This window comes from Pipistrellus hanaki, assembly GCF_964339955.1.
Source record: "Pipistrellus hanaki genome assembly, chromosome: 13".
NCBI lineage: Eukaryota > Metazoa > Chordata > Mammalia > Chiroptera > Vespertilionidae > Pipistrellus > Pipistrellus hanaki.
In genome coordinates this window covers 29,831,127-29,853,088 of record NC_140515.1, presented here as the reverse complement: position 1 = coordinate 29,853,088, position 21,962 = coordinate 29,831,127, and the positions used below count along the sequence as shown (strand labels likewise).

Here is a 21,962-nt window from a genome sequence, read left to right as displayed (position 1 = left end):
ATGGGGAGAGAGAGAGAGAGAGACTTATTTAATCCTTACAATATACGTGCGTGTTAGATAACATTCTATAAATGATTTGTTCAACTTGTGAAAAAGGCAGAGGCAGGATTTGAACCCAAACTGCCTAGTTTCTGAGTTCATGTTCGTAACTGCCACACTGTAGTAGTGGCTCTCTCAGCAGGTAGTGTGTTTCTAGAGTAGATTGTTCACTTGACCAGTAACTTCTCAAGTTTGGTAACACATAGGAAGTGAATTTAAAGGTCTCTTCTAAAGACTTCAGAAGGTTACTTGTGTAGGGTTGCATTGGGAGGTGATGGCAGAACTGAAACCAGAAGCCAGGCATCCCTCCTGAGTGTCCTCTGCTCCACCATGGGCCACTTTCCCCCTTTCTCTCTGGGACCGCCCCCCCCCCCCCCCCCACTTCCCCAGCCATGCCTGCACATTCCCAGCATCCACCATCTGTTCTGTTAGGCTGCCCATAGAGTCTTTGTTCTTCTGGATCCCAGCCACCAGCCATGTCTGATGTGCAGATGTGCAGCAGGTTTGGAGCTACAGAGGAAGGGCCTGCTTGTGGCAGAATGCCCAGGCACTTTCCTTACAGGTGTGGAAGTTGGGGCTCAGATAGGGTTTGTGACTTGCCTTCTGAGGTCAGCCAAGAGCATTAATGCTTCCAAAGTGGATAATTCTCTCACTTATTCATTCTTTCAGTCAAAAGAAGGAATCTATGGTATGCCGGGCACTGCTCATGCAGCGGTGAAATTGCTGGTCCCTCCTGGGGAGACATAATTGGGGTCCATTTGCAGTCTCCTTGTAGTTTAGCTTCTGATTCTGCACTGCTTAGTATTGCACTGCCCAGAAAGAATAGCTAACCCAGCCAGTTCAGGGAGGGTGTCAGGAAAGTCTCCTTGGAGGGGGTGATGCTGTGGCTAAGTCTTAAAGGATAACCGGGAGTTAGCCAGAGAGAGAAGGGGAAAGGGACACTGAGGGAGCAGCATCTGTAAAAACAAAAGTAGGAGAGAGCTCTCCCTATGCACAGAGAATTACAGGTTATTCAAGATCACAGCACTTACTATATATCAGACACTGTGCTCAGCATTAGCTCAATAACCTTCTGAGTTAGCTGCTAGTTATATGCACATCTACAGATGAAGAAACTGAGCTGCAGGAAGGTTGAAGATCACACAGGTATTGAGTGTCAGGCAATGAACTGAGAAGTTCGTGGAATTTGCTTTGGGCAGCATGGAGGTCCTTCTATGAACCTGATGCTTGTGGATCCGAGGTCTCCCTCTGGCTTCCCCCATTGGTGCTGCCCCTCCTGACGGTTCTGTTTCCTCCCGCAGGTGGAAGGACAGTCCAGAGCCCAAGTCATCGCACAGGAACTGCTGTCTTCAGAAAAAGCGTGAGTCCCTAAGCAGCTGCCTGTGGCCTTGAGCTTGTTAACGGAACATCACCCCTCCCTGGCTTATACAGGATGGGAATTAATGCAAACTCCACCTCCTTTCCCTCTACAGATACGTGGAGATGCTCCAGCACTTACATCTGGTGAGTTAATCATTCTAATTGCCCAAAACTAATAGCCCTTTTACAAGGCGGCGATATAAGAATAGCAATGAAGAGGCAGAGGTGATTTCCATGAACAGAGGTTTGGCTGTAGGCATGTGTTCTCAGAGGCTTTTCAGGGAAGTCTGTCTCCTAATTCACATGATTCATGGTGGACGGTGCCATGCTGTCTATGGACATGCCTCTCTGCCCAGGTGGGGGCTGCTTGGGGGATGTGGTGAGATTTCTGGAAGGTTAGCTGTGGTTTCCTCAGCCCTCTTGTTGAGGAAGGCAGGACAGCTGTAGTTTTGAGGTATTGCTGTGTGTGTGACTTTGTGTGTGTGTGTATGCGTGTGTGTGTGTGTGTGTGTGTGTGTGTGTTACATGTTTTGGTCCATATAGAGATGGTGATGTGTTTGCATAGTGACAGAGCAGTTGGGGGTATCATGAGGCTTTTCTTAGCTATCCCAACATTGGGGCAGTTATGCCTGACTTGGTGGTGAGGGAATCTTCTGGACTCTCAAAGGAAAGGAGGCCAGACCTGGGGACTGACCAGATATCAGACACCTCTACCCTCCACAACCCGAAATATTGCCTGGAAAGTTTCCCTTTGCAGTCAGTCTGCTTCAGATCAACAGATATTTTTGAACGGTTGCTGGTGAGAAGAGCTGGGAAATGGAAAGACAGATCAGACAGGGCCCTTACCCAGGAGCTATCTGGCCAGTGAAGGAATCAGATTAGTGAATCAATATTATTCAGAGCACAAGGGGAGTGACTGACAACCTGGGAAAATCTAGGCAGGCTTCCCTGTGGAGGTGATACTAGAGGAAAGGAAATAGGGTGCAGCAAAAATACGGGAATTGAAAGGATGTAGTGGGTTCAGCTACCACAGGCTCTTGTGACAGCTCCTTACTACTCTGGGCCTTTCAGCCATTTGCAGTCTCCTTGTAGTTTAGTTTCTGATTCTGCACTGCTTGGTATTGTTTGCCATGTCTTTCCAAGAATGTCAGAACTGGGGATGTCCACCCTGAACATTTTGTCGGTGTTATTAAGGAGATTCAGAGGGAGTGACTTGCCAGGGTCACACAGTGACTGAGCCAGTTATTCTCCTGACTGTCAGTACACTGTCGTCCCGTGTTAATCCTGAATTTCCAACTGCCTTTGGATTTCCTCGGGGTAGGGACCTCTCTGGAAGAAGCAAAGCACCAAGCCAAGTCTCCTGCCGAATGCAGCTGAGGTCCCTGTCAGTGATACTACCCTGGGGTCGCATTGCCGTGAGAGCAGGGGCCCCCACGTACCCAGGAGGAGACAGAGCACTGCTCGGGTCTGCCATCTCAGCCCCTCATTTTTGCCCTCAGGAAGAGAGCTTTGTGTGCATTTTTAACCTCAAAGTCCTCATGTATGAGATGGAACAGTACCCTCCTCCCACCTTTACATCTAAAAGATCTATTTAGCAAGGGCAGCGACAATCACTCTTAGGTTGTTTTTTTTTTTCTTCTCTCTCACTTGCTTCTGAGCTGGCAGCATGTCAGAGAGGGGCTGGGCTTTTTTGTTTTATGACTTTGTTAAGAGGGTTTTAACTGGGAAACTTCCATCTGTGTTTGCACTGCTTCCTGCCAGTTGGAAAGCTGCTGAAGCTGCTGGTAATTCATAACCTGAGGAGGAAAAAAAAAAAAAAAAAAAGCCCATAAAAATCGCAACTCATAAGCTAGTTGCGGGAAATTGTGGCCTGGAGTTACATGTATGATTCAGAGCTTATGGGGATAGAAATGGCAGAAATGCCACAACGTGACTCCAAGTCCTAGTCTGGGACCCTAGTCAAAAGGAGACTCCTAGACTCTGGGGCGTTTCACTCCACTCCCCAACCTGGTTCTATTGCCGATTGCTAAGTGGGTAGGTTCTCTTTCAGAGCTTCTCCTTAGAGATGTGATGCTGTTGAAATCCCAAGGCTGGCCAGTGATGATGAGGGGCAGCCGTGCCTTCTAAACCTCCCCAGCTAGAAAAGTCCTCGACTCCATATGCTGTTGTTGAGAGGGGGCTGAGGTTGACCTCTGGTCTTCGGAGTTTGGGATTCACCTCTGTGCTTATCAAATAGTAGTAGTAGATAGAGCTAACTCAGAGATTACTAAAAATGCTAGTCATCCAAGATTCTGTTTTGTAGAGCCTATTAATTAAGAATGGGTTTTACACGTTTTAAACATTTGCTGGAGGAAAAGGCAAAGAAGAAGGAATGAATAACGGAGACCATCTGTGAAACACAATGTCTGAAAATATCTATCTGTCCCTTTACAGAAAAAGCTGGCTGACTTCTGGTTTAAAAACTCACTCCATCCTTCTGAGAACCTAGTCACATTCATCCACCTGTCCATCTGCCTCCATTCATCCAGCCAGCCTTTCACCCACTCATCTGTCCTTCCATCTAGCCATGCATCTAAGGACACGTCCATGCAGCCATTTACCGTCCTCAATTCATCCACTACTCATATGTCCACCCATCCATCTAACCATCCACCCTTCTATTCATCCAGTCATTCGACTCTCCATCCATCCAACTTATTCCTTCTGAATGGAACAGCACAGGAGGTACCATAGGGAGTGAGATAGGCTTTGGAGCCCCAAAGATGAGCCTGCTCTTGAGGAGTCTCTCTTTTATTGTGAGGTAAATGTGGGGAGAACGACTTATGTCTGCAGGAGCGAAAGGGAGGGAGGGACTTACTCTCCGTTGGCCTATCCAGGAAGGGAGGCAGGAGAATTGACACTGGGGTGGACTTTAAATCAGTGGACAAGGCGAGATTCTAATGGAGGAGGGCTCATAAGGCAGGTGTCAGCGTGGACATGCCCACTGGCCTGCATGTACATGATATGTCTGGAGAATGGAGCATCATCATTAGAAAATGGTTAGAACATGGATACGTTTGGAAAGGCAGGTTGGAGGTGGAAACAGGGGTCAGGTGATGGGTCCAAAAACAATGTTCGGACCAGATTGAGAAGTGCTTAAAATGTCTGGCAGAAATGTCTGTAACTTTCCTTTGTGTATAGTGAGTCCTTGGAGATTTTGAACAGACAAGGATGTATTGAATCCTGTTTTCTCATCTAAAAATAAATAAATAAGTCACTCTCTTAGCAGCAGCTAAAAATTCCTATCCTGGGTCCTTTATTTGGGCCAAGGCATGGAAGGCCTGTTCAGAATCCAGTCTGCCGACTAGGAGAGGTGACTCTGGCAGTTATCACCGTCTGGCGCCCCGGGAGAAGTTCTTATACCTCAGAGGGCCCTACGTGATCGGGTCCTTGTCTGCCGCTCCTGTGCTGTCTCCAGCCACAGAGCGAATGAAGTCACGTCTCCTGGCTTTTCCACTTTGCTTTTCCCTCCGCTGGAATGTCCTGCCCGTGATCTTCTCATAGCCAGTTCCTCCTTCTCACTCTGGTCTCAGTTCAAGTATCACCTCCTCAAAGAAGAGGAGTTGCCCCGAAACTTAATGGCATAAAACAACCATTTTATTATACTCATAGGTTTTCTGGGCTTTGGATAGGGCAACGTGGGGGAAGCATGTCTCTGCTCCAAGATGTCTGGAGAGAAGCCTTAGAGACTGGGGCTGACTCACCTGAAACCAATATAATATTTTATGACAACTGTAACTGGAAAATAAACTTTAAAATAAATTAATTAGATTTTTAATTTAAAAACAAAGACTAGGGGTGACTTGATGGCCAGGGCCTGGAATCACCCAGAGGTGCCTTCACTCCCATGGCTGCTGGTTGGTGCTGGCTATTGTCTGGGACCTCAGCCGGGCTGTTGGCCAGAGTGCTTACTTGTGACCTCTCCATGTGGTCTCTGCAAGGGCAAGCTTGGTCTTCCTCACAGCATGGTGGCTGGGTTCCAAGAGTAAGTGTCCCCAGAACGAGCCGGGAGGAAGTGCGTGGCATTTTTATGACCTAGCCTTGGGAGTTATGTAACACCACTTCCACCATACTCTTATTAGTTGAGATAGTCACAAAGGTCCACCCAAGTTCAAGAGGAGAGAATGAATGTAGTCTCTATCACTCAGCTGGAGGAGTGTCGAGCTCACGTCGCATAAAGACCATGTGTGAGATAGGAGATATTTCTACGGCTACTGTTGAAAATTATACTACAGAAGTCTCCCCTAATAATTCTGTGTCAATTAAAAATTGTATTTGAGTCCTGGCCTGTGTGGCTAATGGTTAGAGTGTCAGCCCATGGACCTAAGGGTCAGAGTTTCAATTCCTGGTCAAGGGCATGTATCTGGTTTGCAGATTTGATCGCCAGCCCTAGTCAGGGCATGTGCAGGAGGCAACCTATCAGAGTGTCCCTCTCACGTCAATGTCTCTGTCTCTCTCTCTCTCTCTCTCTCTCTCTCTCTCTCTCTCTTTCTTCCCCTTCCCCCTTCCCCGCCCTCCCTTCTTTCCACTCTCTCTAAAAATTAATGGAAAAAATATCCTTAGGCGAGGATTAACAAAAATATTTGTGTTTGAATACTAGTAATAGAAACCCAATTATGATGGTTTAAATAATTTAGAGACTATTCTCCCATGTAAAATAAGTCTATGCCAAAACCGGTTTGGCTCAGAGAATAGAGCATCGGCCCACGGACTGAGAGGTCCCTGGTTCGATTCCAGTAGGGGGCATGTACCTTGGTTGCGGGCACATCCCCAGTGGGGTGTGTGCAGGAGGCAGCTGATCAATGTTTCTCTCTCATCGATGTTTCTAACTGTCTATCCCTCTCTCTTCCTCTCTGTAAAAAAATCAATTAAATATATTTAATAAATAAATAAATAAATAAATAAATAAATAAATAAAATAACTAGGGTCGGTTAAACAACTGCCCCTTTTCCTTTAAAAATAAATAAATAAATAAATAAATAAATAAATAAATAAATAAATAAATAAATAAAATAAATCCAGAATCAGGAGGTCCAGGTTAAGTTTAGAAGCTCCACAAAGTCTCAGGGACTAAGGTTCCATCTATTTGCTGCATCCTTTCCATGGGTCCTCATGAACACAGAAGGCTGCTGCCACTCCAGCCATCACATCCATGTCCCAGGCAGGTGGTGCTGGGTGGGGAGGTGGTAGTAAAAGCTATGCTACTTTATGAGTTAGTTCACTTGAAAAAGAATTCCCCAAAATTTCCTCTCAGTGACTTCTACTTCCATTCATTGTACACTCCTCGTTGCAAAGGAAGCCAAGTCAACTGGAAGTCAGTTTGTCAAAGCTGGGTTCAGCTCAGTGGCTGTGCTTCTTGTGTGTTCATTCTGGGGCCCAGGCTGAAGGGGGAGCAGGTACCCTGGGGAGGCTCTTCCACGATGAGCTGGTAGAAACACCAGAAGGCTTCTAAGATTCCAGCTCAAAACTTGCTCTGTCTGCATCCCATTGGACAGAGCAAGTGCCATGGCCAGCCCAAAGGCAAGGGACAGGGATATGCTCTCTCCCACAATGAGTCTGTGGCAAGTGTGGATGCAGGGAGGGTGAAGATATGCAACTATACCACCTCTTCTGCACTCTCTCGTGCTTCCTTTTATCTTCTTCATTGCCTCTTTAGCTACCTAAGATTATCTGATTTATGCATTTGTTCACTTACGTTGTGTTTTCATTTTCATTCAGTTCCAAATACTTTCTCATTTCTCCTGTGGTTTCTTCTTTGACTGTTTAATTTCCAAATATCTGAATTTTTTCAGATTTCCTTCTGCTGATTTCTTATTGTGGTTGGAGAATGTATTTTGTGTGGTTTCAGTCCTTTTACATTTTTTGAAATGTGAAAATTGTTTATGACCTGGCATGCCCTGGAGAATGTTCCATGTGTACTTGAAAAAGAATGTGTTTCCTGCTCCAGTTGGGTGGCTGTTCTGTAGATGTCACTTAGGTCAGGTTAACTGATAGCGCTGTTTGATTCTTTCCCACCCTTGCCGATATTCTGTCTTATTGTCCATTCATTACTGCAAGTGGGACATTGACGTCTTCAACTATGATTTTTGAATTATCCATTGCTCCCTTCAATTTTGTCTGCTTTGCTTCATGGTTATGGGGGCTGTTTTCAGGTGCTTGTCTATGGTCTGGCTCCTCACTGAGCTTGGAGCTTCTTGAGGGCAGAGCTTGACATTCCCAGTGGATTGTGATGCTCAATAAATACCTGATGAGTGAGTGATGGTAGGGTCAGCCCTTCCAGCAGTCTTATCATTTCTTCAGTCAAAAATATTTTCTGAGCCCTTCCTGTGTGGCTACAGGGCACTTACGGAGAAGTGACAAGGGGAGGTCCCTGCCCACCAGATGGTCTATGAGAGATGGGCATGGAAAAAAACAATATTAATACAGTGGTGAGGGCACACAGAAGCTGGGGTGTGCAAGGGAAACACCTGCCCTAAGCTCCTGGGGTCTGAAAAGGGTTCCCGGAGGAAACATGACTAAGTTGAGATTTGAAGGCTGATGAGGAATTAGCCAGGTGAAGGAGCAGTGAGGAAGGTTTGCATCTTGCAAAGGAATCAGGATGTATAAAGGCCTGGAGGCCAGTTAGAGAAGGGTGTGCTTGGGAACTGAAAGAAATCCATCCTGTCTGGAATGTTGTGAGTGAGTGAGAGAATGTGAGAACTGAGGCCAGCAAGGTATGGATGGGGCGGACATGGAGAGCCCCCTGAGGCATGTTTGGGGTTTGGGTTTTATCCCCTGAAGGTCCTTGGGAAGGCTGCGGGGGTGATTGCAGCAGAGGTGATAATGGACTGGAGCACTGCAGGCAGTTTTCAGGACTTTGTGTTTGGTGATTGATGGACTATGGGGTGCATTAGAGGAAGGGAGGGGTCCAAGCTGACCCTGGATTTCTGGCGTACTGACTGGCCAAGAGGGAAGTGCTGGAGGGGCTCAGGTTAGGCTTGGGGAAAGATGCTGAGTTCAGTGTGGGCCTTGTTAAGTGTGAGAGGCTCAGGGAACACTTTCCTAGTGGTCAGCTGGGCATGGGATGTGCACTGGAAGTGATCAGTTGTAGAGATGTTAACTGACGCTCCTGGAGAGGCCCAGATTTCCCCAAGGGAGTATGTGCAGTCAGGCGAGGGCTCTCGGGTACCCTGAGGGGGAAGGAGGTGGTGCCTTGGAGGGTGTGAGCCTCGGGACTGGCAGGTTTTCATAACGGGGCCGAAGGGACTCCGGGAGAGGTTTGGGGAGGACACAGCGCAGAAAGGCAACGGGAGGCTTCTGGGTCCAACCTGTGTGCACCCCGCTCACGCACCCCTGCTTTCCTCGGTGGCAGGAACCACTTGACAGGGTGTCAGGAGAGCCCAGGACAGAGCCAGACTTCTCAGACTGCTCGGAGGAGAAGGAGATTCATCCAGAAGCCCTCCCCCATCGCTCTGCGGGAGTTTCATTAGGCTGTGGCCTCAGTGCCAACATGGCAGGCCAATGTATGACCTGGCAGGACTCTGTTATAATATAAACTACCTACCTCAATTGGTGTGCCATCAGTGTGCCCCCTACCACAGCCCCCTCTTTCCTCGCCCAGTGGATCTTGCTCCTCATCATGGTCAGTGTCCAGTGTCTCAGATACTATAGAGGAGTGGGGGGCAGTGAGCATGTGTTGACCTCTTAAGTGTGCTTAGCAGTTTATATATATTATCTCGTTTAACTGCACATAATTTGTGCTCAATAAATATTTTCTCAGATGACCTGATAGGCCCCAAACTGAACCTCAGAGAAGATCACTTACCCAAACTCGCACAGCCAGTGAGAAGGGGGAGTTGGGGGAGGGCAGGGCTGTTTGACTCCAGAACCCTGAGAAGGGAAGGAGACAAATAGATGTGGAACAGTCCGGTTAGGTGGTAAGAAGCCCAATGAAGGAGGAAGCCAGTGTGAGTGCAGTCAAGGAAGGCTTCTTGGGAGAGGGGGTTTTGAAATGGACATCGACAGAAATTAGGAACAGACCTTCCAGAGGGTAGGAGCAGCAGGAATACGTGCACAGAAGGGCGGGCTTGGGAGTGTGGAGTGGAGTATGGGGTGTACAGGAAGTGGCCAGAGAGCTGTGTTTAGAGAGAGCCTGAATGCCACGTCCCCAGGTGTTTCAAAGAGAAGCGTAGGAATTTGGGAGCCCTGAGGACTTGAGCAGGGATGGTTTGTCTAGGTCTGTGGTCGACAAAAACTGAGGCTCGCAAGCCACATGTGGCTCTTTGGTCCCTTTGAGTGTGGCTCTTCCACAAAATACCACGGCCTGGGAGAGTCTATTTTGAAGACATGGCATTAAAAGAAGTTTAAGTTTTAAAAAATTGGCTCTCAAAAGAAATTTCAATTGTTGTACTATTGATATTTGGCTCTGTTGACTAATGAGTTTGCCGACCACTGGGCTAGTAAGTTGGGTGGGAGGGAGTGATACTGGGAACATAGTTTAAGCCCCCAAATGCTTGTATTTTCATTCAGTCCAGGGGGGAAAGAAACCTGCTTTGTGACCCTGTAAAGTCTCTTGTTCCTTCCTCGCCCACCTGAAGTATCTGGTGGGACTCAGACATTTTTAGCCACAGACGCTTGTCTTCAAATAAAGTTTTACTCAGAACCTAGGAAGAGTGGATGAAAGAGGAGGTGCTTGGTTCAGAGGTATGTGGAGGCTAAAGTTCAGGCTCCCTTAACCCTAGGTCTCCATGGAACACATTGTGAAATATATTCATCTAAATCAGTGGTTCTCAAAGTGGGTCCCCAAACCGGGAGTGTCAGTATTACCTGGGAGCTGGTGAGAAATGCATATTCTTGGGCTCCCTCACAACTGCTAAATAAGAAACTCTGGGGGTGAGGTTCAGCCCTGTGTTTTAATGACACCCTCTCCCCCCGCCCCCAACCCCCCAGGAGATACAGATGGACAGTAACTTTGAGACTCACAGATGGATGATCCTAGAGAGCCCCTTCAGCAAGGACTCTGTGATTTTCTGCCCCCTAGAAGCCAGCATCCACTAGGACACTGATTCCCAACCCTGGCTGTGCACCTGGGAGTGTTAAAAACCAGATGCTCGTCCTACCCTCGGAGATTTGTATTTAATTGGGCCAGGGTGCTGCCTGGTCATCCAGAGTTGAAAAGCTCCCCAGATAATTCCAATTTGCACCTAAAACTGGGAACCTAGTGAAAAGGAGCAAACATTCATTCAGCGCAGGTATAAACAAAGCCAGGTCAACGTGAGGGTAAATCCAAAGGGAAGGAGACACAGTCTGCTCTGCTTAGCTGGAGGGACAATAACAGAAATATTCAGAGTAAGTAATCAGCCTGACAATGCAAAATTTTGCCACGCCATTGCTCTTCAGGCTGCGATACTTATAACCCTACCAGCGGTGTGCAGTAGGTGCCCGGGAATACTCAAGGCCACAAGATAAACAGAGCCCATTTTCTAAGCGCTTCTGCTCTGCTCCAGATACATAATTTTAAATAAATTAAATCGGGCATGGATATGTTTTGGAGAATAATGTGAAAATATGCATTAACTTTTAAGCTAAAAGATGAGACTTCAGAGACATTCTGAGACCAAGGTGGCTCCCTTCAGGCTGTGACCCAACATTTCCGGAGGCTGTAGGACAGATGGGAGGACCTTAATCTGACTGCTGAGGTAACCTAGGAGATGACCTCATGGTGGAGGTGGCATTGGAAGCAGCTTTGAAAGATAAGCAAGATATGAATCAGATGCCAAAGGCAAAGAACAAAGACAGAGGCTGGAAAAGAGGACTCACGAAAGCAGCAGTGCTCCAAGTGTGGTTCTGGGGCCAGCAGCAGCAGCAGCACCTGGGAACGGGGAGACAGTAAAATTACCCAGTCCCGCCTTGATCTTCAGAATGGAAACCCTGGGTCGGGTGAGCAATCCGTGCAATTTGAACAAGTTGGTCAAGTGATTGTGAGGCACACTTAACTCGGAGAACAACCACTGGTATACAGAAATGAGCAGTCAGCTACAGAGGTAGGCTTGCCCAGCTTTTGAAGGACCGTGAACTCCAGGCCCGGGATTTTCACTTGGCCCTGAGGTCTAGGCACAAATGAAGGTCTTAGAGGAGACATAAAAGCCCTGGGGGAAAAGAAGTGCTTGTTCTTGCTCCCCAGGGGGTCTCAGAGAACGGATTTTTGTTTGTTTTTTTAAAAAGTTTTTGCCAAAACCAGTTTGGCCCAGTGGATAGAGCATCAGCCTGTGGATTGAAAGGTCCCAGGTTCGATTTCGGTCAAGGGCATGTACCTTGGTTGCGGGCACATCCCCAATAGGGGGTGTGCAGGAGGCAGCTGATCAGTGTTTCTCTCTCATGGATGTTTCTAACTCTCTATCCCTCTCCCTTTCTCTCTGTAAAAAGTCAATAAAATATATATATTTTTAAAAGTCTTACATACAGTTGAATGAACAAATCTTAAAGAGAGGGATCCCATTTTTAATAACCGTGTGCATATGTGTGCATTTGTAACCACCATCCTGATAGAACATTTCCATCATCCAGAAGATGCCTCTCATGCCCCTCCTCCATCAGTCACTCCCCAGAGGTTACCACTATTTTGCCTTCCATCACATTCCTTTGGGATAGATAGTCTGTTCTTGAAACTCATATGAATGGAATAATGAATTATGTATTCTTTTGTGTCTGGTGTCTTTAGCTTAACTCAATGTGTGAGATTTATACACATTTTCATTCACATATATATATATATATATATATATATATATATATATGTATCAGTATATATCAATATTCTTTTATATGGATATACTGTAGTTGGTATATTTGTCCTCCTGTTAATGATTATTTATTTGGGTTGTTTCTAGTCTGGGCTATTACAGGCAGATCTCAGATATTGCTGGTTCAGTTTCTTAACTATTGCAATAAAAGTGAGTCGTAATCTTTGCTGGTTGAGGGTTTTGCCTTCCGTTTGAAAAAAAACAAAAAAAAACCTACATCTGTAAAAGTGTATTAAAGCAAAGCACAGGTATGCCTGTATAAAGCTGTCAAATCTTTTAAGGAACATATACACTCATTTCTTCTCAGTATTTTACCTTGGATTGGAATTGACAGGCCATAGATTTGGCTTTATTATAAACTGCCAAGTAAGTTTACAAAAAGGTTGAAGAAATACATACCCCACCCTGATGTGTGGGAAAACAACCTATTCCTCAGGCTTACCAGCCTACTGGTATTGCCAGTCCTTTTACTCACGGCCATTCTGGTGATTGTGAAGTGGTTTCTCACTTTAGTTTTAACTGTCATTTCCCTGAAGATTAATGAAATTGAATATTTTTCCTTCTGTTTATTAGCCATTTGGAAATCCTCATCTGAAAAGTATCTTTTGCTTCTTTTTAAGTTGGGTTGTCTGTCTTTTTCTTATTGATTTGTTGGAGTTCTTTACATATCCTGGACACAAGCTCATTTTCAGACATGTGTATTGTGAACATTCTCCCAGTCTGTGCCTTCCCTGTTCAATTTTTTAACCGCTTAATTGAGATATAAACTTCATATCACCCAGTTCAGCCATTGAAAGTATAAAATTCAATGGTTTTCAGTATACTCAGAGTTGTCCAATTATCACCACAATAATTCTCATCAGCCCCAAAAGAATCCCATACACCTGAGGGAGCACTCTCCATCACCCCCCACCCCAAGCCCTATGCATCTACCAGTCTTGTTCTATCTCTTATTAGATTGGCCTATTCTGGGTATTTCATATAAATGGAATTATATAATTTGCGGTCTTTTGTCTTTGGCTTCTTTTACCTAGCATAATGTTTTTAAGGTTCATCTATGTCGTATGTAGCATCTATCAGTACTTCATTCCTTTTCATGGCTGAGTAATATTCCCTTGTGTGGCCAGACCACATTTTGTTTATCTGTTCTTCACTGGATAAACATTTGGGTTCTTTTCACTTTTTATTATTATGAGAATGCTGCTATGAACATTTATGTACAAATTCTTGTATGAATATTTGCTTATCATTCCCTTGGGTACATACCTCGGAGTGCAATTGATGGATCACATGGTAACTTTTTAACCTTTTGAGGAATTGCCAGACTGTTCCCCAAGTGGCTGCACCATTTACATTCCCACCATCAAGATTCTAATTTCTCCATTTCCTTTCGGTGCTTGTTTTTATATGTATGTCTTTTTTGTTGTTGTTGTTAGAGCCATTCTGTGGGTGTGAAGTGGTATCTCATTATGATTTTGATTTTAAATTTTCCTAATGACTAATGATGTTGGGCATCTTTTCATGTGCTTCTTGGTCAGTTGTATACTTTCTTTGGAGAAATGCACCTTCAAATCCTTTGCCCATGTTTAATGGGTTGTCTTTTTATTATAATTCTGTATGGAAGTCACTTGTCAGGTATATGATTTGCAAATATTTCCTCCTCTTCCTTTGTCTTTTCACTTTCTTGATGGTGTCTTTTGAAGCACAAAAATTTTTAATTTTTAATTTCTCTGAAGACTAATTTCTCTATTTTTCTTTTGTTGCTTGTGCTTTGTTATTATATCTAAGAAAGCTTCGCTTAGCCCCAAATCACCAACATTTACTCTTACATTTTCTTCTAAGAGGACCAAGCACCCAGTACCCCTGGGAGAGGGAGTTTTAGCTCTTCCATTTAAGTCTTTGATTTTGAGTTTGTTTTTGTATAAGAAGGAGTCCAAGTTGATTGTTTTGCATGTGAATATCCAAATAGCTCAGCACCATTTGTTAAAAAGATGATTTTTTCCCATATTGCATGCTTTTTGGCATCCTTACTGATAATCACTTGGTCATAATGTGAAGGTTTATTTTTGGATTCTCAATTATATTCCATTGATCTATATGTCTATCCTCGTGCCAAGACCACACAGTCTTAATTCCTGTAGCCTTATAGCAAGCTTTGAAATCAGAAAGTGCGAGCACTCTAACTTGGTTCTTTGTCAAATTTGTTTTGGCTCTTCTGGGTCTCTTGCACACCCATAAGAATTTTAGGATCAACTTGTCAATTTCTGTTAAAAAGGCATTCAGGATTTTGATAGAGGTTGAGACGAGTCTGTATATCAAGCTGGAAAGTGTTGACCTAACAATATTAACTTGTGAACATGGGACATCTTTCTGTTTACTTAGGTCTTTAATTTCTTTCAACAATATTTTGTTGTTTTCAGAGTACAGATTCTATGCTTCTTTGTTAAATTTATTCCTAAGTATTTTTTTTTTTTTTGCCTTATAGAAAAGTAACAAGAGTAGGAGTAGTACATTGAACAATCAAATTTCCCTTTTCCATATTCATCTTTTAACATGAAGTCCAAATTACATATTTTTTTGTATAGATAGTACTATTTGTAGACATTTTTTTTGTTCAATATTTTGTCCCTTGCTTTCTAGAGAGAGTGGAGGAAGGGAGAGAGGACTGGAGGGAGAGAGGGGAAAGAGAAAAAGAGATGGAGACAGAGAGAGAGAGAGAGAGAGAGAGAGAGAGAGAGAGAGAGAGAGAGAGAGAGAGAGAAGAGCATCAATGTGAAAGAGACCCACTTCCATGCTCACTGACACAGGCCAGGGATCAAACCTTCAACATAGGCACATGCTCCCGACCGGTAATCAAATCTGCAACCCCTCAGTGTGCAGGAGGACACTCCAACCACTGAGCAACACCTTTTACATTTTAAGAAGGCTGTGTACGCCCACAGGGAATTATTTTCAGGGTTTCAAAGTACCCTTCAGGGATTGCCCCGGCCAACTGAAGTTGTGTCCCCTGTGCAGCTTTTGGCTTGCCAAGGCGTTTGTGACATAGGGGGTCATGGTTGATGTTGATGTCTGTTTGGCCAAATGGGATCCCAGTGAATCCACTTGACTTTTGGCCGTGGTTTAACCACTTCCAAGGACATTGTGTCTACCCACTAACTGTTCAGCCCAGAGAACAGGGATGCTGTGTCACCCAGAACACTCAATAGTGGGTTTGGAGAAGGGGAACGTATTCAGGGAACAAGGCCCCTGAATGTGAGTTCCTCTCTTCTACTGCAAGCAGGCCCGTTGTTCCCGAGAGCCCTGTCTGGGCCACCAATAGAAGGAAGAATTGGCGTGGGGCAATGGGAAGAGCTAGGGTTTTGGAGTCAGGCTGTTTTGGGCCTGATCTTGCCATCTTGGTGGCATTGGGTAAGTTACTTAATTTCTCTGAACATCATTCCCTTATTGGTAAAAATGGAATTAATAACAATGCCAAAACGATAGGCTTCTTGTGAGGATGGAATGAGAAAGTGAATGTACAGTGTTGAGCATGCATGCAGTGGCTCCCATGACATGTGTCCTCAGTGAATGCCAGCTGTTGTTGAGCACCTTCCTGGGCTGGGTTCTAGGGATACAGAGACAAATAATAGCCAGTCTAAGGAGAAGGAGGGCACAGGAGGAAGTCATCCCAAAACACAACAGAAGGCAGTCTGCACACACCCTGGGAAGAAGGTATTTGCACTCCCATTTCATGAAGGGGAAGTGAAGGTTCATGGAGATGAAGGGACTTGCCCAGGGTCATACCTAGGCGGCTATCTAGGCAGACAAGGATTCGTTTGTGTTTTCTAAAGCCCTGAAAGGTTGCAGCAGGGACTCCACAAAGAGCTGGGGAAGCCAGTCTGGTGAGAGGGGGGACTGGTTCAGAGGGGCCTCGGGTTCCGGAGGGGTTTGGATTGGACCCTGCAGGCATTAGGGCCAGTCCGTTCTTCCTCCTTATTGTGTCTAGTCCATCCACTCTCTCTGTCTCCTTAGCCAGACTCTGGCCCAGTTTTGAGTCTTGAACTCTCTCCTGCTCTCCTAGAACGGCCACCTCACTGGTCTCGCTCCCATTCTGGCCAACCACCAGTTTCTCCCAACAAAGTGGACTTTCTAAGCATCTGGTCGATCACATTGCTCCCCTGCTCAGCTCTGTTCAATAGTTCCCCATCACCCTCGGATGAAAAGCAAGTTCCTTGAAAAGTTTTCAGGGCCATGTAGGATGGGACCCCTGCCTGACCCTCCCGCACCAGCATGTTCCAGTCCCGTGCACATCTTTCAAGGGTGCACATACCCACGCACACTGCACCCAAACTGCACCCAGCTCCTCAGTTCCCCCTCCACTTCAGGGCCTTCGCACACTGCTGTCCCCTCTACCTGGAGCACGCCCCCTCTTGCCCCGGTGTAGGTGTTGCTTGCTCCCTGGCAAGCCTTCCCAGAGCTACGAGTAAGCCAGTATGGACTGCCGTGGCCCCTTGCTTTTCCCCACCACAGCACATCTACCCCTGTGTTGAAATGCTCTCTTTGCTCATTTCTTTTCCCCCAGATTACAAACTCTTTGAGGGCAGAACTGCATCTCTCCTGCTCCCACTCTCTCCCAAGGCTTGATGCCGAGCAGGCGTTCCGTGTGTTTGTGGAATGAGTAAGGGGATGGGGGCCAGGGATCTTCTCCCGCCTACCAGCCTGTGAGGGGGATGCCAGGCCCCCAGGTGCAGTGGCGGGTCAGTGAGGGAAGGACCTTTGCAGGGAGTGATGGATGGTGTGGCTGGCCCTCACCGCTTCCAGCTGATGCATGAGTTTTAAGAACGGATGTATGTGGCGGTTCTGATTACCCTCCAGTTTTTTAAGTGAGTCACGTTGATGATGGCCATCCTGCCCGTTGGGGCTGAGTCAATTTAGTGAGAATTAATTACAGAAAAGAAACCAGCTTGCAGCGCAGTTAATATTGGAACTCCCTGGAGTGTGATGCAAATGCAGCCCTCAGTCCTGTCTTTGCTTGTCCTTCTCTCCCGCTTCCTGCCCACCCCCTGTCTATGGTGCGCAGGGAGGGCCTGGGCATCAGGATGATCGGATTCCGGTCTCGGCTTCCCCGTGACTCACTCTCCTTTTCTGATAAATAAGAGTCCGGCAGTCCATCCATTAGCAAGCATTAAATCACTCCTTCTCTGACACATACACTCTGCCGGACTTGATAAACAGCCGAAAACAAAACAAATACGGCCCTGCTCTGAAAATGTCATGTCTAAAATGTAATCATAACTGCCTTCAGGATAGCACTTTACAGTTTCAAACATCAGGATGGACACCCAGCAGCCTCATGCTATACGGTCATCCCCATTTTACAGGTGAAGAAACAGAGGCTCGGACAGGTTGCAGTTTGCCCACAGTCATTCAGCTACTCTTGTGCTACAGTTAAGGCTTGAACCCGGCCAATGAGAGAATATGTCGAAAATCGTCTGCCAATCAGTTGCCCAAGCAAGAGGGGTTATTGTCCTCCTCGGGGGGTGCCAGGGCTGAGAAGACTCTGCTGGGCTAGAGGCTGGGTCCTAACCACGGAGACTCACAAGGAAAGAATGGGAGGGCCCCCTTGCTCCCAGGTCAACAGAGAAACCTCCCCTGCAGGTTCAGAATGATCCCCTGTCCTAGAGCCCTCTGTGGACAGAAACAAGAACTAAATACCAGCTCACTCTAACCGCCCTCCCGACGTCGCCGCCCTCTTGTAATTCACACTCTGTCTGCCTTCTGAAACGTGCTTTCGGGGAGGGCTATGGCTGCTCAGATACAATGAGATTTGTTTTTAATTATAGTTCAAGCATGTGGCTTCCACGTAAGGACACACATGCCTTCAGCCCAGAGGATTTATCCATTAATGAAAAGACTCAGCCCCAAACGTTTCTGACCTTCGTGATGGGCTAGAGGTTTCCCCAGACCCTCGAGTTTTACCAGCCTGGGGCCGGTGAGGGCCAGCCTCAGCGGGAGCCAGCTCATCCTCCCTCCTTGGGCCTACAAGCTGGGGTGGGCCGCCCTCCCCTTGCCCTCCCTCGATTCCTGGCAGAGCAGGTTGCTGCCGCAGGAGGTCAACGCAGGACAGGATGAGGTGTTCAGGAAGTGAGACCTCTGTAACCTCCACATCTGCTATCCTGTACGACAGCACAGGCAGCCTCTTTATAGACAATGGAGGGGCATGGATCTCCTGCCTTTCATGTTCCCGGGATCATTCCCTGTCAGTCCTTCCCCCTCCCTCCCTCAGTGTCCTACTCTCACTCTCTTCTCATTTTTTTCTTTATCTCTTTCCACCTTTCTCTCTCTCTGCACCAACCCCACCTTCTGCCCTTTTTCCTAGCCTTCTCTTGTCACCACTGGATCTCCCCCTCTCCTGCACGCCTTTTCTGTGTGGGAGAAGACTGGAAAGACTTCTTGGAGGAAAGGCTGCCCATGCTCTCAGGCACTTTCCCCTTTTAGATCTCTACATAGAGACCGTTCTAGCCATAAAGACTGGTCAGCAATGGAATTTACTGTCTTGCTCAGTAATGAGCTCCCTTGTCAGGGAGGCAGTTAAAAGAGGCAGTGACCTGAATGTTGTAAAAGAGATTTGACCTTCCTGATTTAGGCTGGACCACATGACCCTTAATACTGAGATTTTCCCAATATGCATTGCTCCATAATTCAAGTTCATTTCAGGATATCTCGTGTATTAAAAGCTACAGACCTGAGACTCATGCAAAAGCAGTTGTATTTAAAGATAATATATTTTTGTTGTGAGAAAGTTTTTTATTCTTTATCATTTGAATGTTTATTAAATTTAGTTTGATATTTAAAGTAATTAATTGTGATACAGAAATTTTAGAATACAGACACAAGAAGAAGAAAAAAATTATTCCTAATTCCATACTCCTGACAACAGCAACAGCCACTGTTTTCATTTCACTCCATTTCCTTTTAGCTTTTTCCTTTGTTCATTTTTTACACAACCCTGTTCGGCTGAGAAGACAGCTTTGTGTCCCTTCTTGATTTCTTAGTGCCAGGACATGAACATGGTCACTATCTGCATCGTGTTTAGTGACTGCTTGACATGCCATGGAGTGGATGCCTATGACGTCTTACTTAGTTTTGAAATGACACAGTGCATGAACCTCTTCAGAGACTGCTCATTATTAAGAAAGGCTTCATATTTCCTCAGAAAGGAACTACCCAACCTCTCACACGTCTTGTAAAAGAAGAGCATGCACCCAGGTTCCCACAAGGGAGGGGGTGCGATGAACCTGCTTTAAGCCCGATTCTGTGCTACGAGTTGCACTGGGTGCTCGTTAGGCATTGGTTACCTGTGGCCACGGGTGTGTTGTCAGCCCTGTATTACAGGTGAGGATGCTGGGGTCTGAGACACCGGTTTTCTAGTAAGGTCCTAGCCGTCTGTCTGTAGGCCAGGGCTCCAAAGCTGCAAGGGAGCTGCCAGGGCGGACGGGCTCAGTCCTGTCGACCCGTGGGTAACAGGCCTTTGGGGTTTCAGGATTTCCATGGAGCTGTTGTGAGGGCCTTGGATGAAATGGACCAAGAGGGCAAGGACACATTGGCCAGGGAGGAGCTGAGGCGTGGCCTGAGCGAACTCCCAGCCATCCTCAACCTTCATCAGGGGATCCTGGAGGAGCTGGGAGAGAGGCTGCTGCACTGGTGAGCAGTCCCCGGACTCCCGCCCCAACTTCCGTCGCTCTAGGGGGTTGGGGGGGTTAAGAACCCCACCACGTGAAACGGTGTCTCCATTTGACAGATGTGGAAGTCGAGACACAGAGGTGTGTGGTCATGTGCCTAAAGTAAAACAAGTGTGGGAGGGTCAAGCTGGGGTCTTCAACCAGGGATGTGACTCCAGCTCCCACGTCCGGCACTGTGCTGGTCACAAGGCTGAGTTCTCGCTCTCCTGTCCCCTTCCCGGCTGCAGGGAGGGCCAACAGAAGGTGGCCGACGTCTTCCTGGCCCGGGAACAGGAGTTTGACCACCACGCCGCTCACATCCTGCAGTTTGACAGGTATCTAAGTCTGCTCGCTGAGAACTGCCTCCATTCTCCCCGGCTGGCAGCTGCTGTCCGTGAATTTGAGGTGGGTCCCTTGGTCCTCCGAGAACCTGCTGTAAGGAGACAGGGGTGGAGCTGGGTGGGTATGGCTAAAAGCAAATCGGTGGGGCCTCTAGGTCAGTCTGCAGCTGGGGGACAGAGTGGGACAGAGGGGTGGACCTAGCAAGAGGAAGGACCCAGAAGATCCCCTGTTAGGACAATCAGTGACCACTCAGTGAGCCCCAGCCACAGCGAGAGTTTCAGGGGCCCTTCTTGGGACCAGCAGAAAAGCACAAAGTAAGGTGGAGGCCCAGCCCATTTGAGTGACAAAAAAAATGGCCACCAACTGGGGATCCAGTTATTGGGCAGAAAAATGCAGTGCTTTCTGCTATTACTAACACTAGGTGCACAGCTGGGACTGCGAGAGCCATATGGCTGAGTGTAGCACAGACTGAATTGTCACAGCAGGTGGTGCTCATCTGGGAGGGCTTCCTGGAGGAGGGGGAACTGGTTTGGAGATGGTGGAAGCTCAGTTTGGCCAGGAAGAGGGGTGGCTAGGACAGTGCAGGTGGGGATTCAGGAGCCCAGTTCCTGAAGGCCAGGGTCCCTGATGGAATTTTGTCCTCCCTGTCTCTTGGGAACAGCAGAGTCAGCAAGGAGGCGGCCAGAACGTGAAACACAGGCTGCTGCGGGTGGTTCAGCGCCTCTTCCAGTACCAAGTGCTCCTCACAGGTGGGCCCCATGGGAGGCAAGGTGCACTGAGACTGTGGGGAGGGAGGGCCCCTGAGGAGGGGGTGGGGTGATGATGGCAAGATGTGTGATGGTAACCTCCCACTCTGGCAGGAAGAGGGGTGGGGGGGGTTGGGGGGGAGAAGGACCGCTCTCAGTTCCTGCCTCCTGCCTCTCCAGAGGGACCAGACCCTGCCACCACCTTCTCTCCAGCTGAGCTTTGGACCCTCTGCTGCCATCTTGGGAGCCGCACTGCAGGGGCCACCTCTTGTGTCTTCCTCCAACCTCAGCCATCCTAAACACAAACTCACACGTTCCCGCATTCTTCATTTCCTCCCAGTCTTAGTGGGTGGCTGCTTTCCTGAAGCGGCTCTTACCAGGAAAGTGCCCCTTGTGGCTGAATCCGTGGCATTTCCCACCCGGACCTTCCGGCCCTCTCTGTGGCTTTGTCACTGACCACCTCCTGCTTCTCCAGCCAGCCATCCTGGGACCTCTGTGACTCCCTCTCTCCCCGGCCTCTCTCTGACTGCTCCGTCATCTCTGATAACAACCTTGCTTCTTCCACTGTCCCATACATGTTTGTGTCTCTTGGAAGTCAGTCCTCAGTCCTCTTTCTTTTCCTCTCTACAAATTCTTCCCAGGAATTGTCATCCCCTTTGCTCCCTCCACCTGCCAGAAACACACACACCTCTGCCCAGAGCTCCAGACCCATTTGCTCGATTGCCTCGTAAGTGGACAAAGACCCCTTAGCCTGGGGAACCGACATTCCAATGGGGGAGATAGACACATACCTAGCGATACGCATGTACATCCACGTAGTGACCAAGGCTGTAAGAAAACTACATTAGAGCCAGGAGACAGAATTCATTCATCTAATTCAACACATATTGATTGGGCATCCCCTGTGCCCCAGGCCCTGTTATCTCTATGCTAGAGATATAGCAGTGAATTAAAC

General features: G+C 47.2%; 1 protein-coding gene across 4 annotated transcripts in view; it reads left to right on the top strand.

Annotated features, from left to right (window-relative positions):
• FGD5 (FYVE, RhoGEF and PH domain containing 5) overlaps nucleotides 1-21,962 on the top strand; it is a 120,873-nt gene that overhangs the window by 61,960 nt on the left and 36,951 nt on the right. For 2 of the 4 annotated variants that reach the window (XM_084902556.1, XM_084902554.1), the window contains exons 4-8: nucleotides 1,341-1,399; nucleotides 1,512-1,542; nucleotides 19,742-19,902; nucleotides 20,168-20,324; nucleotides 20,926-21,010. In XM_084902556.1, coding sequence (XP_084758682.1) covers nucleotides 1,341-1,399; nucleotides 1,512-1,542; nucleotides 19,742-19,902; nucleotides 20,168-20,324; nucleotides 20,926-21,010 — 493 coding nt within the window. Of the gene's footprint in view, nucleotides 1-1,340; nucleotides 1,400-1,511; nucleotides 1,543-19,741; nucleotides 19,903-20,167; nucleotides 20,325-20,922; nucleotides 21,011-21,962 lie in introns of all 4 variants that reach the window. The other 2 variants (XM_084902555.1, XM_084902553.1) reach the window with 1 other exon arrangement.